This window comes from Natator depressus, chromosome 7, assembly GCF_965152275.1.
Source record: "Natator depressus isolate rNatDep1 chromosome 7, rNatDep2.hap1, whole genome shotgun sequence".
NCBI lineage: Eukaryota > Metazoa > Chordata > Testudines > Cheloniidae > Natator > Natator depressus.
Window position 1 is genome coordinate 117,972,608 of NC_134240.1, and position 25,011 is coordinate 117,997,618.

General features: G+C 42.4%; 1 protein-coding gene across 2 annotated transcripts in view; it reads right to left on the bottom strand.

Moving 5' to 3' along the window:
- The window catches only part of CFAP58 (cilia and flagella associated protein 58), a 100,176-nt gene that overhangs the window by 24,835 nt on the left and 50,330 nt on the right, over positions 1-25,011 (bottom strand). The window contains exons 14-15 of one of the 2 annotated variants that reach the window (XM_074959395.1): positions 23,806-23,917; positions 21,476-21,580 (exon numbers count right to left, since the gene is read on the bottom strand). In XM_074959395.1, coding sequence (XP_074815496.1) covers positions 21,476-21,580; positions 23,806-23,917 — 217 coding nt within the window. The remainder of the gene's footprint in view (positions 1-21,475; positions 21,581-23,805; positions 23,918-25,011) is intronic. The other variant, XM_074959396.1, reaches the window with a different exon arrangement.

Genomic DNA, 25,011 nt, shown 5'->3' on the forward strand with positions numbered 1-25,011 from the left:
TAGGAGAGGTGACCCGCCATGCCAAGAAAGTTTTTTTTTAAGCTTCCTAATTTCTAAGCTTATGGGTTCCTAAGTTTCGAGCTTCAAGGCTTCTTTGTTTATTAGTCTATAAGTCTGTTAGTTCTTAATTGTAAGTTTAAGTCAGTTAGTTAAGTAAAACTCTTAAGTTAGCTTCAACAGCTCTTAGCTCTGTAGCTTCTCCTAAGCTCTACACCTCCCACTCAAGAACTGAGGAACCTGGACATGAACTTTCTTGGCATGCCAGAAGCAAGGCTGGTCCTTTGTCTCTCACCACCAGGTTATCAAGGAAGGGTGTAAGTACATTAATCAAAAGCTTTATCGTATAATATCACATGTATCTCTAAAACACTATTACTACATTTGTAACTCTAATTATTTTACCATTTAATTATTATTCCATTTATCTCAATAAACATCTTTAAGGCTACATTTGTCTCAGTGTAAGTGCCCTGTCATACATCTCATCTCGAGAGTCCCTGCAAACTCTGTGTAGCCTGATTCTGGGAGAAGAACCTTATTATCTTCTGATCAGATTAATTGGTGAGCCTATAACCCATATTATCCAAATTAATAATATTAACTTCCTAAAATCAGGCAAACTGGTCCCTGGGACCAGCCACACTGGCTGCTACTTGGGCGGTCCATGGGGTCAGCTGCTTGGGCAGCCCTGTGGTCAGCCACACTGGCTGCTGCACAAGTCATGAAGGTCGCGGAAAGTCAGGGAATCCATGACTTTCCACGACCTCCGTGACAAACACGGAGCCCTGTGCATGGGTCTTGGGACACGTGATCCATGGAAGTGCAGACCCAGTAAACCCTTCCTTGTCCCATTACAAACTACCCCTCTGTGCCAGACTGCAACTGTAACACACAGCTGGAAAGGTGGCAGATTTGGAGTTTCCCTACAGGAGTTGAAAGCAGTTGGAAAGCACAGGTATTTGCTTGCATTAAGTAGGGCAGGTCTCAGTGGCAATACCCCTGCCTATTGAGGAGGTATGGGTAAGATCCCCTAGGCTTCCCTGTAATTCACAGAAAGAACAGGAGGACTTGTGGCACCTTAGAGACTAACAAATTTATTAGAGTATAAGCTTTCGTGGGCTACAGCCCACTTCATCGGATGCATAGAATGGAACATATAATAAGAAGATATATATATATATATATATATATATATATATATATATATATATACAGAGAAGGTGGAAGTTGCCATACAAACTGTAAGAGGCTAGTTAATTAAGATGAGCTATTATCAGCAGGAGAAAAAAACTTTTGTAGTGATAATCAAGATGGCCCATGTTAGGGGGCTTATTCCTTCACCCACTTACTTCCCTGGTTCTTCTCACATTAACAGAGAGCAACAATACCCGAAGTCCAAAGGTGCAAACAATTCGATGTTTATTGGGGTGAACTTCCAGCAAGCATGATTCCAGTTTCCTTCCTTAGTATCCTCCTTCCCAGCTCTGACACCACAGAGCCTTACACCTGTGTCCCTGTTCCCATTTCTCCCTTTAACCAAACAGGATTCCAGTTTCCTTACTCCCATTCCCTGTTCCCATTTCCCCCTTTAGCAAAACATGGTTCCAATTTCCTTACCCTCATTCCCTGTTCCCATCTCTCCCTCACACACACACACCCACATACACACCCCCTAAGGTTAACCTGTCCCCCTTATTTTCAGGCTTGACTTGTTTTTTTCACCTCCCTTTCCTGGAGGGCCTTAATCTGAGTCTTCTAGTAGCTTGTTTGCTGACTGGATGTATTCATTATTTGCAGCTCCTTTGTGCCCATCAGCTAGGTAATTTGGATTTACACACAGAGGCTTACTAGCTTGCTTTTGGATCCAAAGCTGTTAGCAGTTTAGAGAGTGTCTTAAAAGGGAAGCATTTTACTTCCACCAGAGTTCTGATTACTTTCCACTTTTATCTCCTGCTCCAAAACACATAGATCTGAAAAAGAAAGCACAACCTATTGTGGCTCCTTTTGGAGCCCTAATAGGATTTTAATTAAGTACCATGTTTTATTTGCATTTCTTTTACCCCTTCTCCAATATACACTGCACACGTCCTGGGAATATGCACATTCCTTCCATATAGTTTAACCTCCATAACATCATATTAGCCAAATTAATTTTACACAAGGTGTAACTGCCTCCCCCATGCCCAGAGTTTTCATGCACACCCACCAAAGCAACAATCTGATCTCCCAGAGCCACCCCAAGGCTCAGTGTTCCCTTCAGCCCATTTAGACAGTTGACATGAAGATATGGTAACTTCTACCTTCTCTGTATGTATACATATATCTTCTTACTATATGTTCCATTCTATGCATCCGATGAAGTGGGCTGTAGCCCACGAAAGCTTATGCTTTAATAAATTTGTTAGTCTCTGAGGTGCCACAAGTACTCCTGTTCTTTTTGCAGATTCAGACTAACATGGCTGCTACTCTGAAACCTGTAATTCACAGAGTTATTGCTGCTTAGCTTTCATGGCTAGGAGAAATGTAAGTTCCTCTAGCTCAGAACTAGGCCCCAAAAGCTGAAGTCTTTATACAGTCCATGGTGGGCAAAATTCCCACCAAAGTCAGTAGGAGGCTAGAGCTTTGTTCCAGGATTGGGCTCATTGTTACAATTATGTACCGTTAGTGATGCAGGCGAATATACAGCTACGGCAAAGTGATGAGACCACATTCATTGTGCGTAAGCAGTGCACATTGGGAGTCTCAGATTAGGGGTTAGAGTCAGTCTCCAGGAGTTCTGAAGAGGATTTCAGTGCCTCTGGTAGCTGCTGTATAATTTGTGGAAGTAAAACAGAATTATTTTAGAACAATCTTATCAGTCTGAGACTTGTTTTCCAGGAGAGCTCAGAGGAGCCCACAGATCTGCCTTTAGGCTGTACTCTGACAATATGTTTCTGTGTCTCCAAGTCTCTGTCCCATTTACCCTCCCGCTTTTTATTTCCTTCCTCTGAATATGAACTAGCTGCTGTCTTAGATTCCTGCATTCCCCTGGCCATCTTACTCTACACTTGCTGAGTGAGAGGAAATCATTTCTTCTGTAGAGATCTGACTAGGTATTTGGCAAGTTCCAAGGGACTGATTCTTCAGACTCCCACGGTCATCAATTTACTCACTCTGTGGTCAGGCAGAAGCACCTTATCAAGCACTAAAGATATGTCTATATCCGAGCTGGAGGTATAATTTCCAGCTCAAGGAGACATACCCACGCTAGCTCTGATCCAACGAATGCCCTAGAATGTGGCCATGGGCAGGGCGAGCAGTGGCAGGGGCTAGCCTCCCCAAACACAAGCCCAGGGTCTTGGATGGGGTTGTATTCAGGGGAGCTAGGCCCTCCCACCACTTGTGCTGCCACAGCTACACTTCTGTTTTTAGGCACTAGTTTGATGAGAGCTAGTGTGGGTATGTTTACTGGAGCTGGAAATTACACCCTCCAGCTCCAATGCAGATGTCCTCTAAGGGCTTGTCTACACTTACAGCACTGCAGCTGTGCCGTTGTAGCACTTAGTGAAGACGCTGCCTACACTGACGGGAGAGCTTTTCCCATCACCCCAGTTAATCCACCTGCCCGAGAGGTAGAGAAGCCCTCCAGTCAACATAGAACTGTCTACACTGGCGTTAGGTTGCTTTAACTGTGTTGCTGAGGGTATGGATTTTCCATACACAGGAGAGATGTAGTTATACCGACATAAGATGGTAGTGTAGATCATAGAATCATAGAATATCAGGGTTGGAAGGGACCTCAGGAGGTCATCTAGTCCAACCCCCTGCTCAAAGCAGGACCAATCCCCAACTAAATCACCCCAGCCAGGGCTTTGTCAAGCCTGACCTTAAAAACCTCAAAGGAAGGAGATTCCAACACCTCCCTAGGTAACCCATTTCAGTGCTTCACCACCCTCCTAGTGAAAAAGTTTTTCCTAATATCCAACCTAAACCTCACACACTGCAACTTGAGACCATTACTTCTTGTTCTGTCATCTGCTACCACTGAGAACAGTCTAGAGCCATCCTCTTTGGAGCCCCCTTTCAGGTAGCTGAAAGCAGCTATCAAATCCCCCCTCATTCTTCTCTTCCGCAGACTAAACAATCCCAGTTCCCTCAGCCTGTCCTCATAAATCATGTGTTCCAGTCCCCTAATCATTTTTGTTGCCCTCCACTGGACGCTTTCCAATTTTTCCACATCCTTCTTGTAGTGTGGGGCCCAAAACTGTACACAGTACTCCAGATGAGGCCTCACCAATGTCGAATAGAGAGGAACGATCACGTCCCTCGATCTGCTGGCAATGCCCCTACTTATACAGCCCAAAATGAAGGCTAAGCCTGCTTCACATAGTAGAAATTACTGCTGCCAAAAACTGCTCCTTTTGCTCGCTCTTCCCATGGAGAAAAGACTGTCAGTGACTGATATCTCAGCTCTTTGAGCGACATTCCCTTGTATTCCCAGAGTGCCACTCAGCCATTACTGCAGTCACAACCCAATTCCTTCTGCAGGTGATAGTATGCAGCACAGAAACCAGTAACTGGGAACAAAGTGCTGTGTTCACTTAGATGGCCTTTTCTTATCTGCTCAGGATGCTGGCAAACTCCTGAAATGACCCCAGTAGTTTGTAGCCAAGTGTATGATTTTGAACTAGAGGTGATCAATGATCTGACCGCTAATGAAGATGTATTTGCAGCAAAAATACACCAGAAAGCCCCAATTCTCTCATAGTATCAGTGTGGCCTTCTGGTTAGATATTTCAACAAATGTGACTAGTACGGCTGCTACACATCAACAGCCTTCTCAACCAGCTCTGCAAAAATCCTACCATGCACCGAGCACTCTCCCTCACGCAAAAAACATTTCAATCTGAGTAAATTTCCTTTGTGTTTGTTCCTGTCTCTAGCAACAGGAGCACCACAGCCGTCAGCAAAAAGAAAATAAAGGAAGACGGAGTTGTAAAGCGAAAATGTGCCATTTACTGTACCTTACCATCTCCCAAAACACTTAACCAAACTGGAAATCCTTATTTTAATTAGTAAGGGGTGAAAAACAGCATAGCGGCTCTGCAAGCACATTGCAGTCAGACATGGCTTTGCTGAAGAAAACAGTTAGTCAACATGCCACAGGGGGTTTCTTGTTTATTGGCATTATAACCAAAATGTCAGAGCTAGGCTGAACTCCAGAACCATTTTGTTTATGATGTCATGGAGTATTACAGCCTCTTAGATGGGATGAAATCCCCACTGTGAGATATTAAATAGGTGGCTAGAATCTGGTTTAAAATAAGACTGTATATACCATCATAATCATTTTTCCTTTATAAGCAAGGTACTTTTTTTATATATAATACAGTAGTTCTTGGCTCAGGATGTCTATGATTAGGAGTTTTGTGAGGCATATGAGAAATTAGCATACAGTAACCTTCACGATTTTTGTAACAATAGAAGAAATTTGCCTCTAGCACTTCGAGCTATGTGCCATATGAACTTTCTCAATAAACACTTTTCAAAAGCTCTTGCTCTTTCTCCTTGTCTATTTTAAATATGTCAAATACCTTTGCAATTGGCAGCTGTCTAGAATAGCCTGCATTTATATCATCAAGTAGACCCTCCTTTAACAGTCTTGGGCAACATTTTCACAAACTAAAACTAAATCAGGCTTGAAACAGAACACTGAAGTCCCTCCACAATGTGGCAGCGCTCGCCCGGATGTCCTGCAAGGGGCTGCAAGGAGCTCCTCGTTAAATGGTGCAACCAAACTGAAAGGAAGATTGGAATGATTTCCCTGCCTTTGCTGGAATTTGCACCACTCAGGACAGTGCTAAATTATCCCTGCCTGAGATGATTTATCCCTCCGGCTCATAACAATGCTTCTGAAGAGCAAATTTGTTTCTCTTGGAGTGGAGCAGACTGCACCAAAATGACTGGCATTTTCAAAACAACTTAATGAGGGGAAAAAATACCTTGGAGCCTCTTATAAGGTCTTCAACCTCAACCCTTTCTCCCAATGGCACAAGCTGAACACTACATTATCACTGTCTTTCAAGAACAAAGTATAAACATTTCCAGCAAAAGTGCAATTGCTTCCTATACATTTATTTTTGCCAGGTGTTGTTCTCTGCTTCTTTGGGTGTTGGTGAGAAAGCTGTTTTATTCAACTTGGAAAACAAATGTGAGAGATTCTCTCTGCTCCTCTACCTCAGAGCTCAAAGGTCTATGACACAAGGTTTATAACAGGCTAAGGGAGGGGGGAAATACATAGGAGCCCCTTACTAAAATATTGACAGCATTTCTCTGATTGCTAGTTATATGGGGCCAGATTGTCAGCGAGTATAAATCTGTGTAGCTCTGTTGATGTCAATGTTTACCTTTGTCATGGCAAAAAATGAAGGATTAATGATCACTTGTTCTTTTCTATATGTTCACAAGGACAAAAAAAAATGAGATTTGGTGAGCTGTTCCTTGAAACTGAGAATTGTGGTGAAAAGGCATGGACTTATTTAAATGCTCTATCTGACTTCAAGGTCCTTGCAACTTACCCGAGTTTTGGTTGAACAGAGTTCTAAACAAACTTCTGTTTCATCTTCTCCTAGGGATTTGTTTTAAAATATTTTGTAGGATGGCTAGAAAAGGTTGATGCAGATCCCATCAACAAGGAGTCTAAATATTCTAAATGAATAAGTCAGAAAGATAGACAATGTGATACCTTTGACTGGGCTAATAATTATACACAAACTTTCAGGACACAAAAAGTCCCCTCAAGTGAACATCAGTTTGGCTCGAAAGCTATTGCACTACAACATTGGTTTAATGATGCAATGGCTCTTACCTAGCTGACTGCAGTCTAAACGGTCAGACTAGCAGACAGACTTAGCAAGGTTCTGGTGCGAATGAATGCTTAGCCTTGTAGGCTAGTGGCTCAAGCAGCAGAGTAGGACTTGAGAGACCTGGGTTCTAAATCTACCACGAGCCTGCAGGATAATTTCGATGGGAGTTAAGCACTTAACCTGCTTAGGTGCTTTTGGGAAATCCCACTAGGTAACTTTAGGCATCCAAACAGCTTTGTCAATATGTTCCTTAATAGCCCAAGTCCCATTGCCTTTCTATGAGACTTAGCCTAAACCTCACAGCAAAACACTGGGACTTAGGCTTCTAAGTGCCTCCGTCACTTTTGAAAATGGGACTTACACACTTTTGAAAATATTGCTTCTTGAATATGCATTTTATAATTCCAGTCCTCTCTTAACACTACAAAATACCTGTCTATCAAAGTAGTAAAAACTCCTTGCCTATGCCAAGTATCTTACTGAATGAAGAGCTGTCCCCTGAGAGTCTGTGGAACCCACTGAAAGGCAACAAAATACACAAGGCATACACACAGCAATTCTGAGATTATTAATTTGCAAAAAAGAGCTTGCCCTTCAGTAGCTGTAACTTGAACTAAAATCTGATGTGCACTAACAGCTCTTAGCTTTCCCGGTGCGTGTTTACGAAGAATGCGGAGGAATACTACTAAAGAGAAGGGAAAAAACGTGGTCCTTATTGTCAAGCAGAAGCAACTGCTGTGCCCACAGAATATGGGCCTGGTTATGTTATGTTTTTAAACTATGACCTCCCATGTGTCCAATTTTAAAGACATCAGGCCATAAGAGATTTTATTAACAGTGATACCTACCTCCCCCTCAAAATGATCTAGTTGTTGTTGCATATCTTGTCATCTATGTTCCCCCAACACTGACACTACTCAAATTCTTCTGGGTATGAAACTGAAAGGATTTTAAAAAAACCCACTTTGCCTGTCACTGTCGTATGTCATTTTTTAAATGACACACACAATAATCATCCATCACTGAAGGTGTTGTCATGGATTTTACATGTCCTGCCACTCGGGACTGTTGAATACATTCGCCCTGTCGGAAAAACGCCTGTCAAGTGGTACCTGAGTAATGGGGAGTTTCAGCAAGCTTTGGGTTGGGTGCTATAATGTGGATTTGTGAATGCATTGCTATACTGTTGCTGCACTCCTCCAGTTGTTTACTTTCTCTAAAAGGGTCTGGATAGCTGACAATCTAGACTGCATTGCTAACACCACAGCAAACTTTATGCATAGCAATGTATTTATTCAGCAGAACAAGTAATTTACCTTTCCTTAACGAGATAACTATTTGATTAATATACTTCACCCTGAGGTGCATAGCAGATTTATTTCTTTCCCAGATATATGCTTGAATCCAGGGATGAGGAGTAAACATTCTTTATTCAGTTCATTTGTTACTTACTGGACCAAATCCTGAAGTCTCCATTCATACTTTATTCGTGCAAAACTCCAGCTGAAGCCAATTGCAGTTTTGCCTGATTCAGAACTTCAGAAGTTGACCTATTACATGTAGTGTTTGCCGTTTAATAGCACTTTGGGTTAATGCTCACGATTCACGGGTTCAGATTTGGTGCAAGATTCCAGCAAAAGGAATGTGGTGGTCTCTGTGAGTTCTGCTTTTCTGCTAAATTGTGTGCATTCATCTCATCCTCCCAACCCGCTCTCTGCCTTTTGTCCTTTTGCATCCTGTCTGTCACGTAGACTGTGAATTCTCTGGGATGCTTGTACATGTACATGCCTGTACAGCACTTACAACATTGAGGCTCTGATCCTTGATTAGGGTTCCTGGGTGCGACCAGAACACAAGTAATTAATATAATAATGGTCTCCATCACCATAAAAAGAACAGGAGGACTTGTGGCACCTTAGAGACTAACCAATTTATTTGAGCATAAGCTTTCGTGAGCTACAGCTCACTTCATCGGATGCATTCAGTGGAAAATACAGTGGGGAGATTTATATACACAGAGAACATGAAACAATGGGTGTTACCATACACACTGTAACGAGAGTGATCACTTAAGGTGAGCTATTACCAGCAGGAGAGCGGGGGAGGGGAGGAGGAACCTTTTGTAGTGATAATCCACTGCATGCATCCGATGAAGTGAGCTGTAGCTCACGAAAGCTTATGCTCAAATAAATTGGTTAGTCTCTAAGGTGCCACAAGTCCTCCTTTTCTTTTTGCGAATACAGACTAACACGGCTGCTACTCTGAATCCATCACCATAGTATCTGAATGCCTTCCACCTTTAACATATTCATCCTCTCCATACCCCTGTGAGGCAAGGCAGTGCTATTAACCTCATTTTAAAGATGGGGCAAATGGGGTACAGAGAGGCTGACTTGCCCAAGGTCACAAAACATCTATCAGGGAGCAAAGAATCCCAGGTGTCCCAAGTCCCAGGCTAGTACCCTGACCAATACGCAAACACATTTGGTCCTTGATTTGAGGGAACACTAGAACTAGGCTAGTGCTGCACATCAGGAGTGTAGATGTAAGCGGGATCTGAATGAATGCTTCCCTGAGATCTAGCCGGGGCGGGGGGGGGAAGGGGGTGTGAAGACTTTGGGTGTGTTTATGTAAACACAGGTTTCAGAGTAACAGCCGTGTTAGTCTGTATTCGCAAAAAGAAAAGGAGTACTTGTGGCACCTTAGAGACTAACCAATTTATTTGAGCATGAGCTTTCGTGAGCTACAGCTCACTTCATCGGATGCATACTGTGGAAACTGCAGAAGACATTATATACACAGAGACCATGAAACAATACCTCCTCCCACCCCACTCTCCTGCTGGTAATAGCTTATCTAAAGTGATCATCAAGTTGGGCCATTTCCAGCACAAATCCAGGTTTTCTCACCCTCCGCTCCCCCACACACAAACTCACTCTCCTGCTGGTAATAGCCCATCCAAAGTGACCACTCTCTTCACAATGTGTATGATAATCAAGGTGACCCAACACTCTCACAAATCTTGGGAGACAGGCCAGTCCTTGCCTACAGACAGCCCCCCAACCTGAAGCAAATACTCACCAACAACCACATACCACACAACAGAACCACTAACCCAGGAACCTATCCTTGCAACAAAGCCCATTGCCAACTGTGCCCACATATCTATTCAGGGGACCCTCCCCAAGGGTCTTCCCTGGACTGGTTAAACCTGTTCCTCCCCACTGTTCAAAGAAAGAGCTAAATGGGTTTCATTAGGAGCCTCTTTTGTTATTTTAAATGCTCAATCTCTGAGAGCTGCAATAACTTGAGCTGGGGCAGTGTCTCCGCCCAGCCTGCAAAGAGCTGACAATCACTAGGAGACTGATGTGCAGAGGTCACAGCAGAGAGGCAGGTGGCAACAGAAGGTGATTGACAATTGCCTGGTGAAGTAGCGAGTGCAGCGAGCAGGGCAGCTGGCGGAGAGGCGCAGTGGGCAAGTGCCCAAGCAGCGGAGCGAGTAAGGTGCCTCCTTACCTCCACCCAGGGTGGGAGGCAAACTCTGCAGATGCGCCTCTGAACTCTGGGTCTGCACTGACCAAGGACAGCAACTATGAGTGGGGTGCAGAGAAGGGGCGGGAACGTTAAAGGGACTTTTGGGATGCTGGACTTAAGAACCTGAGGGGGAAAGGAGACTGCCCAACTTACTTGGGGAGTGGGTCTTTTGCTCATGGTTTATGTTTGCAGACCTTTCCCAAATTAATGCCAAGTTACTTCCTTCCCTTTATTAAAAGTTTATTTTCTACACTCAGACTCTGTGCTTGCAAGTGGGGAAGTATTGCCTCTCAAAAGGTGCCCTAGGGTGGTGTATAATTTTCCCAGGTTACTGGGTAGAGGCTTGAGCCAGTTCTGTATTGTGTCAATGGAAAGGAACCCCTAGATATTAAACCCGGCCCTGGTTGCTGCTGGTTCCAGAAGGATTACATCGGGAACATCTCTACAGTGTATTCCAATATATCTATTGCTATCAATCTCTCACCTGCATACTAAAGTTCATGTATTGGGAGTACGTGCATTAAAACACAGGATGCCAAGGATGGCTTAGGTGTAATTAAATTAATCCTGCATGATGCAGAAGGATGGAATCTGAAGACCTGCTAGAGGTCCCTTTCAACTCAAATTAATCCACAAATTCCCCTAAAAACATTAAAAATGGATTAAGTATGTATGTAGGTTTCCTATCTATAAACCCAAATGAATTTCTGCTCCAACAGCAATGTCCTCCCCCTTATAAATGGCATCTTTATCCCTGAAATATTTCTGGTCGAAACACCATCAGAGCAGCTAAAAATGGCAAGGATATCCCTGAATTGTTATTGGGATCCATTTTCTTCTAATTTCTCAAATAAATTCACATCTTGCTGCTGTCCAAAAACATCTATCACAGGAAATCTGTTTTTTCTGGGCAGCAGGGGTGTGTAATGTAATTGCACAAAGATTCAATAAGAACTAAACTGGTCCACTGAAAAAATTCTTCATCAAAAATGTTTTGTTTGGGTGCTAAGTAATCTGCTTTGCTTTCCATCTCCCAGTGCCAGACATATTATCACTATTTGTTTTTATTGGAAAACAATTTTCTTAGTGTTAAACACAGCTGATTATCTTCACCTGATGCAGTTAAACTCATCACTACCATTCCTGCCTTGTTTTTAAAAGTGCGATTTAAATAGACATCCCCTAAACAAAAACAAAAAAGGTTGCTTTCTAGTGAAGACTTTATTCTCATCTGTTTGACTGCAGTAGACAAGGCTGGGGGTAGCGGGGAGGACAGAAAATAATATAAATGTCAACATGTTTTTAAAAACAGTTTATCATGCAGCATGTTTCCAGAGCACATAACTGTTCTAATTCTAGATGGATTTAGATTAGAAAGACTAAAACAAACTAATGTACCTTGAGATATGTTCTGAATACATAAGAGTCAAATTTGCATTGTGAAACTCACCCCTGTGCAGAGAGCAAGCACATACCCTAAGCATCATTTACGTCCCAGTTTAAGCTTCTATGTTTATAGGGAATTTAAGAGGTGCATGCATAGACTATGCTATCCTTCTGCACAGGTGAACTTTGCCCTCAGGGCCTAAGAAATATGCCAATTTATGACATCACAGCTCCTTGTTTATAAAAGGAGTTAAGCCTACAGCAAACTTGGGCACTAATCCTGCAGTCTGCTCCATGTGGGATGGACACACAGAGCCTCACTGACTTCATGATCAGCACTTATAGTTGTAAAAAGAAAAGGAGTACTTGTGGCACCTTAGAGACTAACAAATTTATTTGAGCATAAGCTTTCATGAGCTACAGCCCACTTCATCGGATGCATCCAATGAAGAGAGCTGTAGCTCACGAAAGCTTATGCTCAAATAAATTTGTTAGTCTCTAAGGTGCCACAAGTCCTCCTTTTCTTTTTGTGAATACAGACTAACACAGCTGCTACTCTGAAACCTGCACTTATAGTTGTATAAGGAAAGGGAATAAAAGAGTAATCAAAAAGGGGATGTGTCAGTGATAAAATAAAAGGCATTAAAGAAATGGCAATTGTTCAGAAATATAATCATACCATGCAAAGGATCCGAAAAAAGAATCAAATCCTTTAACATAACACAAGATACCAGAATGCAAAACATTTCCACCTACAGGCACCAGTAAAGTGACTGAACAACGGCCAAGTTCAGTGGCAAGCACAAAGAAAGGAAAATAAAAAGGATGTCACAAGAAGGAAAGAACCTGAAAAAATGCTCCTGAAGGATAAGTCAATATCTGTAGTACCTACATATGTTACTTTATATACTGCATTGGAGACCTCTATTCAAGTCAGATCCAAGGAACTAGGTGAAATAAATTTGACCGCAATAGCTCAGTAGGTGGCTATGCATCAAAACTTATGTATCAGTAATTACACATTTGCGGTTGGTCTTTGGCTAGAAGTGTTCCAGAGCCGGAGTTCATGGGAAGTTATTCTTCATACTAAGAAGGAATGGTGCTCTCTTTTGAGTCCAAATCTAGATCACTGGAACCTTGGCTAAGGCAATTCTGAATGTGTCTTTCAGTACGCTGGCTGCTATGTGTATCGCAGGGGCTGGGGGGATTTCTTTGCGGCTACTAGCTCCCAATTACAAAGGCAAAAGACAAACAATGTGTCTAACACTCCACTGTATTACTCCAGCCGTACGACAGTGTAACTCCAATGGCATCTGCACAGCTGACTTAGAGCTGGAATCATGCAGTTGAAAATCAGGCCCCATGTGCTCATTCTTTTTCCTGGCTCCTCACGTTGCATAAAGACAGCCTCAATGTTCTGCTTTTTTCGGGGGGATGGGAAGAGTATTTTTCTGCTTGTTTTTCATATTAGAAACATTTGGTCAACCCTAAGGCCTTGTCTACACTTAAAGTTTTGCCAGCATGACTATGTCAGATAGGGGTTACGGGGTATGATTTTTTTGCCATAGCGTAGATGCAGTTATACCAGCAAAAAAATGTCCTTTTGCCAGCATAGCTTATTTAGCTCGGGGAACTGGTATAAGATATTCAGACAAAAGGGATGTGTCAGAGATGCGTTTGCCAATATAAACTTCACTAGGAGGATTTGCTGGTACAGCTATACCAGTGTAGCTACACTGGCAAAGCTTTTAAGTGTAGACAAGGCCTAAAGGTATGTCTACATTGCAAATGGGCATGATTGTAGCATGGCTAGGCATACCCGTACTAGCTTTAATCTAGCTAGCATGGTAACGATAGCAGTGAAGATGCAGTGGCACAGACTTCAGTGTGGGCTAGCAACCCAAATACATACCAGGGTCCCCAGCAAGCTTGTAATAGGGCAGCTAACCTGTGCTGAAGCTCATTCTGCTACGTCTGCACATACTGTTACCCACACTAGCTAAATTAAAGCTTGCATGGGTATGCCTACCTGTGCTTCAATTAATTTACAGTGTAGACATACCCCCAGACTCAATATGCCATCCCCTTAATTGCAGGCTTCAAGAGCTGCGCAATGGGCTTCAACCTCCAAATGTGATGTTACAGTCCGGTTCTCCAGATCAGAGGATGTCAAAGTCCCCCAGGAAACAGAGGTAGACTATGACCTGACATATAAAAATCTACATAAAAAATCCCTCCTTTTTATTTTTTGGATGGAAAAATCTCCTTAAGAGGGCATCATAAAGAAGCTGTACAAGGTAAGGATAATTTTTCAGGCGGAAGGGGCTTGCAGTTCCACTGATGCACGGCTGGAGTAATAGGGTGAAGTATCAGGCACATTGTTTTGGCTTTGCAATTGGGAGCTAGTAGTGGCGAAGAAATTTGCTCCCCCGTTGTAGACATAGCAGCCAGCGTCCTGAAAGACACATTCAGAATTGCCTTAGCCAAGGTCCCAGTGATCTAGATTTGGACTCAAAAGCAAGCGCCATTCTTTCTTAAAATGAAAAATAACAGCCTATGAACTCCAGTTCTGGAACACTTCCAGCCAAAGACCAACCGCAAATGTCTAATTACTGATATGGAAGTTTTGATGCATAGCAGCCTGCTGGGCTATTGCAGTTAAATTAATTTCACCTGTTGCCATGGATCTGGCTTGAACTGAGGTCTCCAATGCAGTATATAAAGTAATGTATGTAGGTACTTCAGATATTAACTCATCCTTCAGGAGCATTTTTTCAGGTTCTTTCCTTCTTGTGACATCCTTTTGATTTTCCTTTCTTTGTGCTTGGCACATTGGTAGCTGAAGTGGGCCTGTAAGTTTCACTGCGTGCAAAACACTGGTCCAAACTACACTAAAGACTCTCTGCAGGCAAGGAGATAGAGAGATGGTGATCTGTAAGTCAGAGGTGGTAATATTCAGGTAGAAAAAGGTATAACATGATTCAGTTGCTGGAAGGTGAAGTTAGACAAATCCAGACTGGAAATAAGGTGTAAATTATTAACAATGAGGGTAATTAACCATCAGAAAATATGGTCATGGTGGATTGTCCGTATTTTAAAATCAATTTTAAAATCAAGATTGGATGTTTTTATAAAAGATATGCTCTAGAAATTATTTTGGGGGAGCCCTTTGGCCCATATTATGCAGAAGGTCAGACTAGATCACAGTGGTCCCTTCTGGCTTTGGAATCTAGGAAGCCTACTTACTGTAGGTTAAAATAAATTAGTAGGGATGCCATAATGAATAATTTCCTGAAGTGAATTATAGGTATTTTTACCTAAACAGATAATTTTCTGTCATAAAATGCCCAGCTACGCCTATCTACCCTCCATGCAACATGTAAGCTCACAAATGAAGTTGTTTCCAACAAATATAAGCAACCCTCACCTTTACGACATTTGACTTATGATGAATGGCACTTACAACGTTTCTGAATTGACACCCTCATTTGACTTACAAAATTGGTTTCGACTTTTACGATGCTCGGTCTCGCAATGGAGTGGATTGTGGTTCTGAGTTACGACATTTCGACTTACGACGCAATTTTCAGGAACCAATTTTGTTGTAAGTCCGAGGACTGCCTTTATGCAAATAAGGAAGCCACTGAAAGCCAACCAAAGCATACATATGCCAGTTCTGAGAGCGCAAAATAAATCTCAGCCACTATGAATGAGTAGAGATAGTCACCTAAAGTGAAGCTGAACCTTAAGGAAACCAAAATAAAGACAGATAAACATGCATACCCCTAACATGACAGAATAGGTGTTCACTAGCAGAGGGACCCTTCTGATGAGCAGCTCCTTTTTTCCGAGTGACTGACGAGACTTTCCAGGTCATGTTCAAAACAATGCAATATATATTAAACACTGTTGCAGCAATGAAGGACCTAGCGGAAGCAGGCTCCATGACAGGCTGGTGGGAGAAAGCGGTTTTGAGAGGACTAGGCTCCCATAAGGCATGCTGAGGAAAATGCCTGGGATTTTTAAAATAAGTGGATCAAGATCGTTTTATAACAAACAGCCAGGCCGACCATTTCACAGTACACATAGAACTAAATGCTGAAGCTCCTGGACATTTTTACTCCGTCCTTACTTAGTCAAAACTTGCATTGACTTCACTGAGATTTCTACCTGTGTAAAAACGTGAGTATGGCCATGTCTACACTGTGAGCTAGGGGTGTGATTCTCCGGCATTAGGCCTCATCAAGCTAGCATGGGTGTAAACAGCAGCGTTGTCGTGGCCGCATGGTGGTAGCAGCAGCAGAGGTGGGGTGCTGAGTGTATAGCCACCAGTTTCAGGTGGGCTTTTACTCAGCACAGCTCAGCCATGTCTCCACTGCTGCTACTCATGATTCCGCGGCTACCCAGATATTCATACTCACACTAACTTCAGGAGAGCTAGCGTTAGTTTAGGTACATAAGCAGCAGAATTACACCCCTAGTTCGTAATGTAGATGTAGCCTAGCATTAGTCTCCTGTTACAGCTTAAATACATTGTTTCATACAGTCCCAACACATTATGTTCTGTGGACCAGCATTAGCAGTGATTTCAACACACCTCTGAGGAACAGTTTGTTAGATCCCTACTCAGATACCACAAGGATGAGCATGGTGTAAGAACCCAAAATTAAATGGAACAGAACAACTGTCAAGTTAACAGAGAGAATACACATCATCTATTTCCAGTACTTATCTGGCCACCATTACTATGGTATCTGAGCACCTCACAATCTTTAAGGTATTTATCCTCACTACATCCCCATGATGTATGCTATAATCCCCTTGGGAAACCGAGGCACAGAGTAACTAAGTGACTTGCCCAAGTCACAGAGAAAGTCTGTAGTAGGGCCACAGGGAATTGAACCTCAGCTTTTCAAGTTCCAGGTTACCAACCAAGCCAGCCATCTTTTCCCAAGTAATGACTTCAACAGAACTATGCTGATGTGTACCAACTGAGGATTTGGGCCAATATGATGTAGTGCAAGCCAGCAAGATATGGGAGTCCAGGGTGCTCCCAAGCTTGCAGATCCTAATTCCCCAGTCCTGGTCTTTATTGTTGCTGAATATTAAAAAAAATTTTTAAAAAATCCAGTAAAAATGTAGCAGAACGGTACCATCCCTACGATATGCTAAGTTTAAATGAGACTAAATGGTAGGATTTTATTTTTGTTACCAGGAGGCAATCAAGCATCCTTTCAACTCATGGTTGAAAATGTCCCTATGCTGTATATGCTCCCTTATGCTTATGACCAATCTTTAGAGAAGATAACTGACAACTGAGACATAACGTGAACCTTCCCACTGTAATAAACTCAGAGGCCTGCAGTAAAATAAACCAGACTTTTAGCCAGTCAGACATAAAATCAAATTAAAGAACGAATTCACTTTGAAGAAACAGAACTAGATTTTAAACAAATACAGCAGCACATAATTCACTTTTAATGGGACATTTTCCTAAAGCCACCCTAATCATAATCCCAACAAGGCAATTTGGTTACTTTGTGCATTTAGTACACGTCACTGTTCATTATGCAATTAAGCGCCATACCTGTGAAGAACTCAACCCATATACACAAAATGGGCAAATACTTTTTTAATCATTATTTATGATTCACTCTCTGGAGCATCTCTGCTGCAATAATAAGATCTTATAGCCAGAAAGCACCTTTTGCCCTGAAGGAGCCAAAGCATTTTATATACTATAGTACACATGTTCACAAAGACTTTCACCCACCACTGAAATCTCTGGGGTGACATGCAGCCGCATTTTTTACAGAGCACAGCAATACTATGAATGTTAGTTTAAGACACAACTGAAGAATAATGTCTTGTTGAAACTGCAAGAGGACTGTAAGGAGTTAATAATTTAACACACACGGAGGCATTTCTCTATTTGTCACTTAAAGTGTAATTTCTTCTCTGAAAAATGGCTCCAAAAATGGCAGTGTGGTGCTTCATATTTATTACCTATCAGTGGTTGATTTACAGAGCAAATCTACTCAGATGGCAGGTTAAAAAGGGTGGTTTTGTTTACTGATAGTCTGGAATCTGAGAGTCAAGCTGGTTTCTTCCTGGCTCACATATTACCAGCAAGAAAGATTCTCCAATTGAAAAGTAGCTAATTTTTCTGTTGATGATGTGTAAGCCAGCATGGAATGTAGCACACTCTCTCATAGCTGCATTGTTTCTGCAGATCTAAGAGGAGTAAAAAGTAATGAAAACATATTTTAGAGGCTAAAGTGGATATGACCAAATACATATAGGAGCAAATCTGATGAGTAAGTAGATAGCTATCTATATTCAGCGGTTCTTAATCAAAAATATTCCCATCAGTGTGCCCATCTGATCCTAAAAGATGGTCCCCACTCAGTGCTTTGTGTGATTTTTCAAATATTATTCACACACAAAAAAAAGACTGGAGTCATGGATGGAAGGCAGAGCTGGAGTATGTATGATACAGGTAGCATTTATTTTTCTTGTGCAAATGTTATGGTTCTGCTGTGAGAATGTGGTAAAATGAACACTCTCCAAACCTTGCATGCAACTGAGAGTAGATGGTCCAACCGTTTCCAGAAAAAAGGGATATTTCCAAATACCAATTCCTTACACTGTGCTCAATGCCCAGTCCACAAAGTTCCCTCCATGCCAGGTGTAACTCCATTTTTGTTCGTATGTGTTGATTTGTGTGTGTAGTCCATTGGTTCGAAGATGACGTTTTCATGCTCTCTCTTTTTGTGGATTCTGGAGTGACTCTGAAGTCCAAAGCATGAGGTGCATTCTCGTGAGCAGATCAGGCAGACAAAGTTATTGGTGAGCATCTTGGTAGCTATAGCAGGGGTATGACACTTTTCCCTGGCAGCTAACAATCGATTATTTCTGTCTTCTTCAAAGGCTCTGAGTGTTGTATGTTGCCATACTGATCTATTTAACACAGCCTTCTCAAGATCATCCGGTTTTACTGCACCAAAGTGCGTGCTGTTCTTGATGCTGTCCTGGTAGCACTTTCTGGGGTGGCCTTGATTCTGGTGTCCTTGTGCCAATTCGCCATAGAAAATGCTCCTGGGGAGTTGATATTCAGGTATCCTAATGACATGTCCTCCCATCGTAGTTGGGCTTTTATCAGCATGGCCTGGATGCTTGTGGCATTTGACTTTTGGAGAACCTCCAGGTTGGTAATTTTGTCCTGCCAATGGATCCCCATAATGGCACGCAGAGACCGCATATGGAAGGCCTCTAGCTATTTGTATGGTGTCCAGGTCTCTCAACCGCAGAAGAGAGATGTGAGCACAAAGGCATGATAACGTTTTGTTTTTGTTGAGAGGGTTATTGTTGTGGGATTTCAGGACTTTGTTACGTAGCTTTCCTAATGACTGAGAAGCTTTCTCTGTCCTGTTTGTAATCTCTTTATCAAGCGATCCATCATTAGAGATATTGCTGCCAAGATAGGTAATGGATATGCTAGGGGATATGACACGGCGTGGTGAAAATGATTGGTGCACCACCAGAGTTTTCTCCAGGCTGATTGTGAGGCCAAACAATTTTGATGCTTCAGCAAAGCGATCTATGATGCACTGGAGAGCTCCCTCTGTGTGTGCTAGGAGGGCACAATCATCGGCAAAGAGTGCTTCTCTTATTAGTAGTTCTGTTACTTTTCTTTTTGCTTTAAGCCTTATAAGATTGAATACTGAGCTATTGTGTCTGTATCTGATGTATATGCCTCTGTTGAGCCCACCTGTAGCACGGTTGAGAACTTGGGTGAAGAAGAGGTTGAACAGTACAGGGGCAAAGACCAAGCCTTGTTTGACTCCATTTGAAATGAGAAAGGAGTTAATGAGATCTCCATTAAAAAGTACCTGACTTTGCATCCCTTCATGAAATAAACGAATGATCTTTACAAGTTTTGGTGGGCAACGAAGTTTGCTGAGGATCATCCATGATCCTCCTCTATTGACTGCATCAAATCCTTTTGTCAGATCAATGAAGACACTAAACAGATCCATGTTTTGTTTGATACATTTTTCTTGTATTTGCCTGATACTAAAAATCATGTCTATGGTGTTATGACCAGGTCTGAATCCACACTGAGTCTCAGGTAGATTGGCTTCTGAGACAGATGAAATCAGTCAGTTCAGGAGGACACAAGCAAAGATTTTTCCAGCAACAGATAGGAGATATCCCACAGTAGTTATCACAGACCATTTTGCTGCCTTTATTTTTAAATAAAGGAATAATTGTGGCATCTTTGAAGTTTTGTGGCATTTCTTCATTGTCCCAGGTGTCAGTAAGGATCTTCTGGAGTGCTGTTACCACCTTTGGACCCACAGATTTATATATTTCTGCCAGTATTCCATCTCTGCCCAAGGATTGTTGTGTTGATTTAAACACATCCAAAGCACCCAGCACGCCTACCCAGAAATCTGAGAACATTCGCAAAACTCACTGTGTTCAACATATCGCAAGTACACAAAAAGCAGTGTGGTTCTTTGAACCAGCATCATAGCCCCACCAATCTATTACAGTCTCCGGTTTAGAGCATTCCAGAGATTAATAGCAAAACATCAAGAATTCTCACTTTCCCCCAAGGGCCCAGAAAAGACCTGACCTGCATGCAACAAAAGACCCATAAAAAATTCACCTCTATTTGGAAGTGGCGAGTCTGCCCATAGCGTTTACAGCTCTACCATAAAGGTACCCGTTTATTTCCATGTTATCACCTTCCACTCTCAGTAGCATAAGAAAAAGATTCTGTTGGTGACACGAATCAACAAAAGCTTCATTTCTTCCTGCGATGGCAGAGCAGTTCCTGGGAGACCAGGGCAGTTTAGAACAATAACTAAAGGTGGAAAAATGTCAAATATCTTTAAACACAAGGGGCTTTATTCAGATTGAAATATGTATGGTAGGACCTTTGGGGATAGATGTGTTCTATACTCTGGCTGCATACATCAGCTGCAGAGCAAACTCAATAAGCAAGGCCAAGGGGAGAGAAGAAAAAGGCTTCACAGTATGGAACTTAGTTGCTGCTTGTTTCCTAGAGTCTTAAATCTCAGCCAGGGTCCGGTCCCTCTCTTTATCCCCAATAGGGGTGCTCTATTTGCAAATGTGCCTGAATGCTGGTAGAGTAACCCCCTCATATGCAGCTCCATCAGGAAAGCAATACAACAGCCTCTCTTCTTCTTGATCCCTTTATTTAGGGGCTGGAGGATCTCCTGTTCTGCTACTGGGATGATGACTGCCTATAAATCAATGGATCAGCTTTCAAGTAAACATAATTTCCTTGGTCAGGCATTTCTTAGTCCTTTTGATCATGCCTGTCATTACCAGGACACTGAAGAAAATACCTGGTTGATTTCATTTTTATTTGGTTTGGCTTTTGGTGGCCAAATAAAATAAATCAAACCTTTTGTTTTATTTTTCAGAGTCATCCAGATATCAGTGACTGGAGTATAAAAGTCAACTGACCAGGTGATATTTGTTCTCTATGTATGTGTGAGTGCTGCCATCTACCACTAGCTAAGGGAAATGCAGGAGAACAAGCAAACTCCACAATTCAGAGGAAAGGCATCCTAATAACAATATTGGGAGCATACCTATGGTCCGGAGGCTGCATATGCAGGGTACAACAGCTATACTATGCTGAGATACTGATGACAGAGATGATGCTACAGTACCTGAAGAAGCAATTCTTTCTCAACCACTTCTTCTGTCTTACTGATGAGCCGTTTCTGTAGGGTGTGTATCTTCTGTATCAATTCATAGGTACTCGGGTCACTGGCCTATTCAAGAAGAACACTATTTTTTACATTACAGCTGTACAGCCTATACCTAGCAGTCTATGCCTCGTGTCCTTATTGTGTACCAATAAGACTGAATGAAATCTGAGTGTCTGCGTTCCTCTTTTATCGCAGTAGCAGCATGAACTGGTTGAAAAGAGCATATAAACAAGCAATCCTTCTGAAGGTAAGCCTGTCAGTATGGGAGATCTGAAATGGTAGGCCAATGTTTATGACCACCAACCTGGAGAGTCCCTTTCAAACCAAACATTTGTGATGGGGCATCCCAGCAGCCTAATACCAAACTGACAAGGCTGGAATATCTGCACATGCAGCTTGTCCTGGGACTGGAGGGGAGTAAGGAGGAGGAGATTAGTACTTCATTTTTAGCAGAAGCCATTACTGACATACATGGAGCAGCACAAGCATTCAGAAACCATGCTGCTGGATGCATATAAGAACCCAGACAAAGAGGAGCTCCCAAGGGAGCTGGATCCTGTCCTCTTGAACCAGAGGGAGGGACACTGCAACATTGTCCTTGGGAGTGGTGGAGGAGATCCTGGAGGACCTTCCCCCATGTTACTATTCTGAGTCTTTAAAACTCCCCTATTTTTGACATCCCGTTTTTAAACTGAATCTAGTGCTTACAAAGGGGGCAGACTGCAGCCACTATACTGGAGTTCTCTAGCCACTGAATGTGTGCAGCACAGGAAAACGAACATGCTTTGTCCACATTTTTCCCTTCTCCTAACACTCATGTATCTCTACCCAGTTGCGTCCCTGCCCACCATGCTCTGAGTGTCCCTAGGCTCTGTTTGCCAGAAGCTGGGAGTGGATGACAGGGGATGGATCACCTGATGATTGCCTGTTCTGTATTCCCTCTGAAGCACCTGGCACTGGCCACTATCAGAAGACACGATACGGGGCTAGATGGACCATTGGTCTGACCCACTATGGCCATTCTTAAGTTCAGTTATTAAGGAATAATAAAGGGAGTCCAGGCCCCAGGACCCATTCAGTCATTGGCCCTTCTTAGACCACTGCCAAACTGGGTGCTAATTTATGATAACTGTAGTGGTATCTTTTGTCATGGCGATGTTTATTCATAAGGAATTGGACCGAGACCCCATCAAAATCATTTCATATATTTGTTACCATCTGCTGACCTTTCAGTGTTCCAGGTCCAAACCAGTGACCTAGAATTGAAAGGCTTCATCTCCCATTATCAGTCCCCTGATACATCCAGTCCCCTACCACCTGATTTTTTGAATGGCATGATTTCCCGTTTTTATCTGGAGCTGCTGGAGATTGTGCTTAGATCTCCTCAGTGCACTTCAGCATCCTGTATTTTATCTCCATTCGAGGAGAAAAGGTCAGCACACTGTGTAGCTTTAAACTCAGCACTGAAAGATCAGAAATTAACTACTGTATTAGGCACCACAGCCAAAATCTTCAGATGCACTTCTTTGGGGCTAGCATGTTATCACTCATTTACTAGGGCAGCTGAGCAAACCCTTGGCATCAGATCAGAGACCAAGCGTATGCAAAAGAGATCTCAGATGGCTCTGAGGTAATCTGAGAAATACCCAATGGTGTCAACTGATGCTCATATATTTGGTTTGTGCTTAACAGGTTGGGGGTTTTTTGTCTTCATTTGGCAGGGTTGGATACTGTGAAAATTTGGACTCGCTGCATACATAACAATTTACATTATGTTAACCACAGTGGTTTGCATTGGAAACTGACCATTATTTATTTGGTTGCCTGTTCTTCCCCTCACCGGCCGCTTACCTCTCTGACCTCAGATCCACCCACTCCCTGTTCCATTACTCTCATCCTAGCCCCTCTCATTTCTGTCCCACACTACTTTCCATCCTGAGTGAAGAGAGGGTCATACCTTCACTGTCTTTTCTTCTTTGAACAATCTCTCTGTTCATCCCTTCTAATGAATCATTTCCCTTTAAATCTCAACTCGAGACCTCCCTATCCTCTTTAGCAAAGCCTTTTGCGATTGTACATTACGGAAGCAACACAAAAATAACACTGATTGCATTGTGTGAAGGAGCCATTCAGCAGTTAACCACCATCGGGACTATGGAAATTTCACTCTGCCTGCCCCTCTAAATGCCAATTTGCATAACATTAAACAAAGTATGACTTGTGCTACGCTGTTGATTTGGAAATATGGCCTTTTTGGTGTTCATGATAATGTTATGCTAAAATATTACCTCCAATTTTCTCCATCTGTGAACATTCATAGGGTTCTCCAGCTCTTCCTCAAGGGCTCTGCATCGAGTTCGTTCCTTCAGTAGCTCCTTCTGCATGTGATAAACCTCCTGCCTTAAGTTCAGGACAAAAAAAAAAAAAACAACCATGAACTTTCACAAAGAAATCAAACATCAGCATTAGCATTAACTCTTCATTCCCTTACACGCAGGATCATTAGCAATGGAAGAGACTCATGTGGTCACCCAAACATCCTTGCCATCCTACTGCTTGGTTGTAGCCCCGTGATATATTTTCTATTTCTTCATCTAGTCTTAATGACTCAAGCGAGGGCTTTTCACCACTTCCCACTATTTCTCAATTTAATAGATCTCACTGCTTGGAATTTTTCTAGCTATTTCATAGATTTAAGGCTAGAAAGGATCATTAGTCTGACTTCCTGCTTAACACAGGCCATAGAATTTTACCCAGTTACCCCCGCATTGAGCCTAATAACTTGATTCTGACTACAGCATTTCATCCCACAGGGATCACACATGGTCCATAGTATTCACTAAAGGCCACACTTTAGATTGTTTTGAGGAATGAATTATGAGACGAAGCATCTCAGTCCAGTTAAGAAAACAGATAAATATGGTCCAGCCTAGTGGTCACTACACTGCAGGAAACCCAAGTTTGGTTCCTGGTCATAGTCTCTCGCTACATGTCCTTGAAGGGCTCAGAACACAGTGACTCTGTTACACACATACGGTAAAATAAACATGTCCCTGGTACTCCCACAACACAGGACTCTGTAAGTATACAGGACAGCTGTAAGCAGGTCAGGCAGTTTGTCACCCCAATTCCAAACTGCCCGTGGGTTAGACATCAAGTCATTCACCACTAGTTTCAAACTGCATTCGACAGCAGCTTGGGAGCTGGAGTGAAGTGGAGGGTAAAAGTCTGGTGGGCCTGCACAGTGGGCATGTTATTATCACCTATCCCCTTCTATCACAGGCAATAGTAAAGCCTCCTTGACTTTAATATCTTCATTTAAAACTAATCATATAATTTCTCCTCCTAACAAAGGCGCAGTTGTAGCCTTTATTGTGTGAGCCTCATTTCACAGAACAGTTTAATAAACATCGGGCTAGTTTCACCGTAGCTGGCCTGGGGGGGGTGTAAAAGACAGTTACTTACCCATATTGCAACTCTTGTCCTTTGAGATG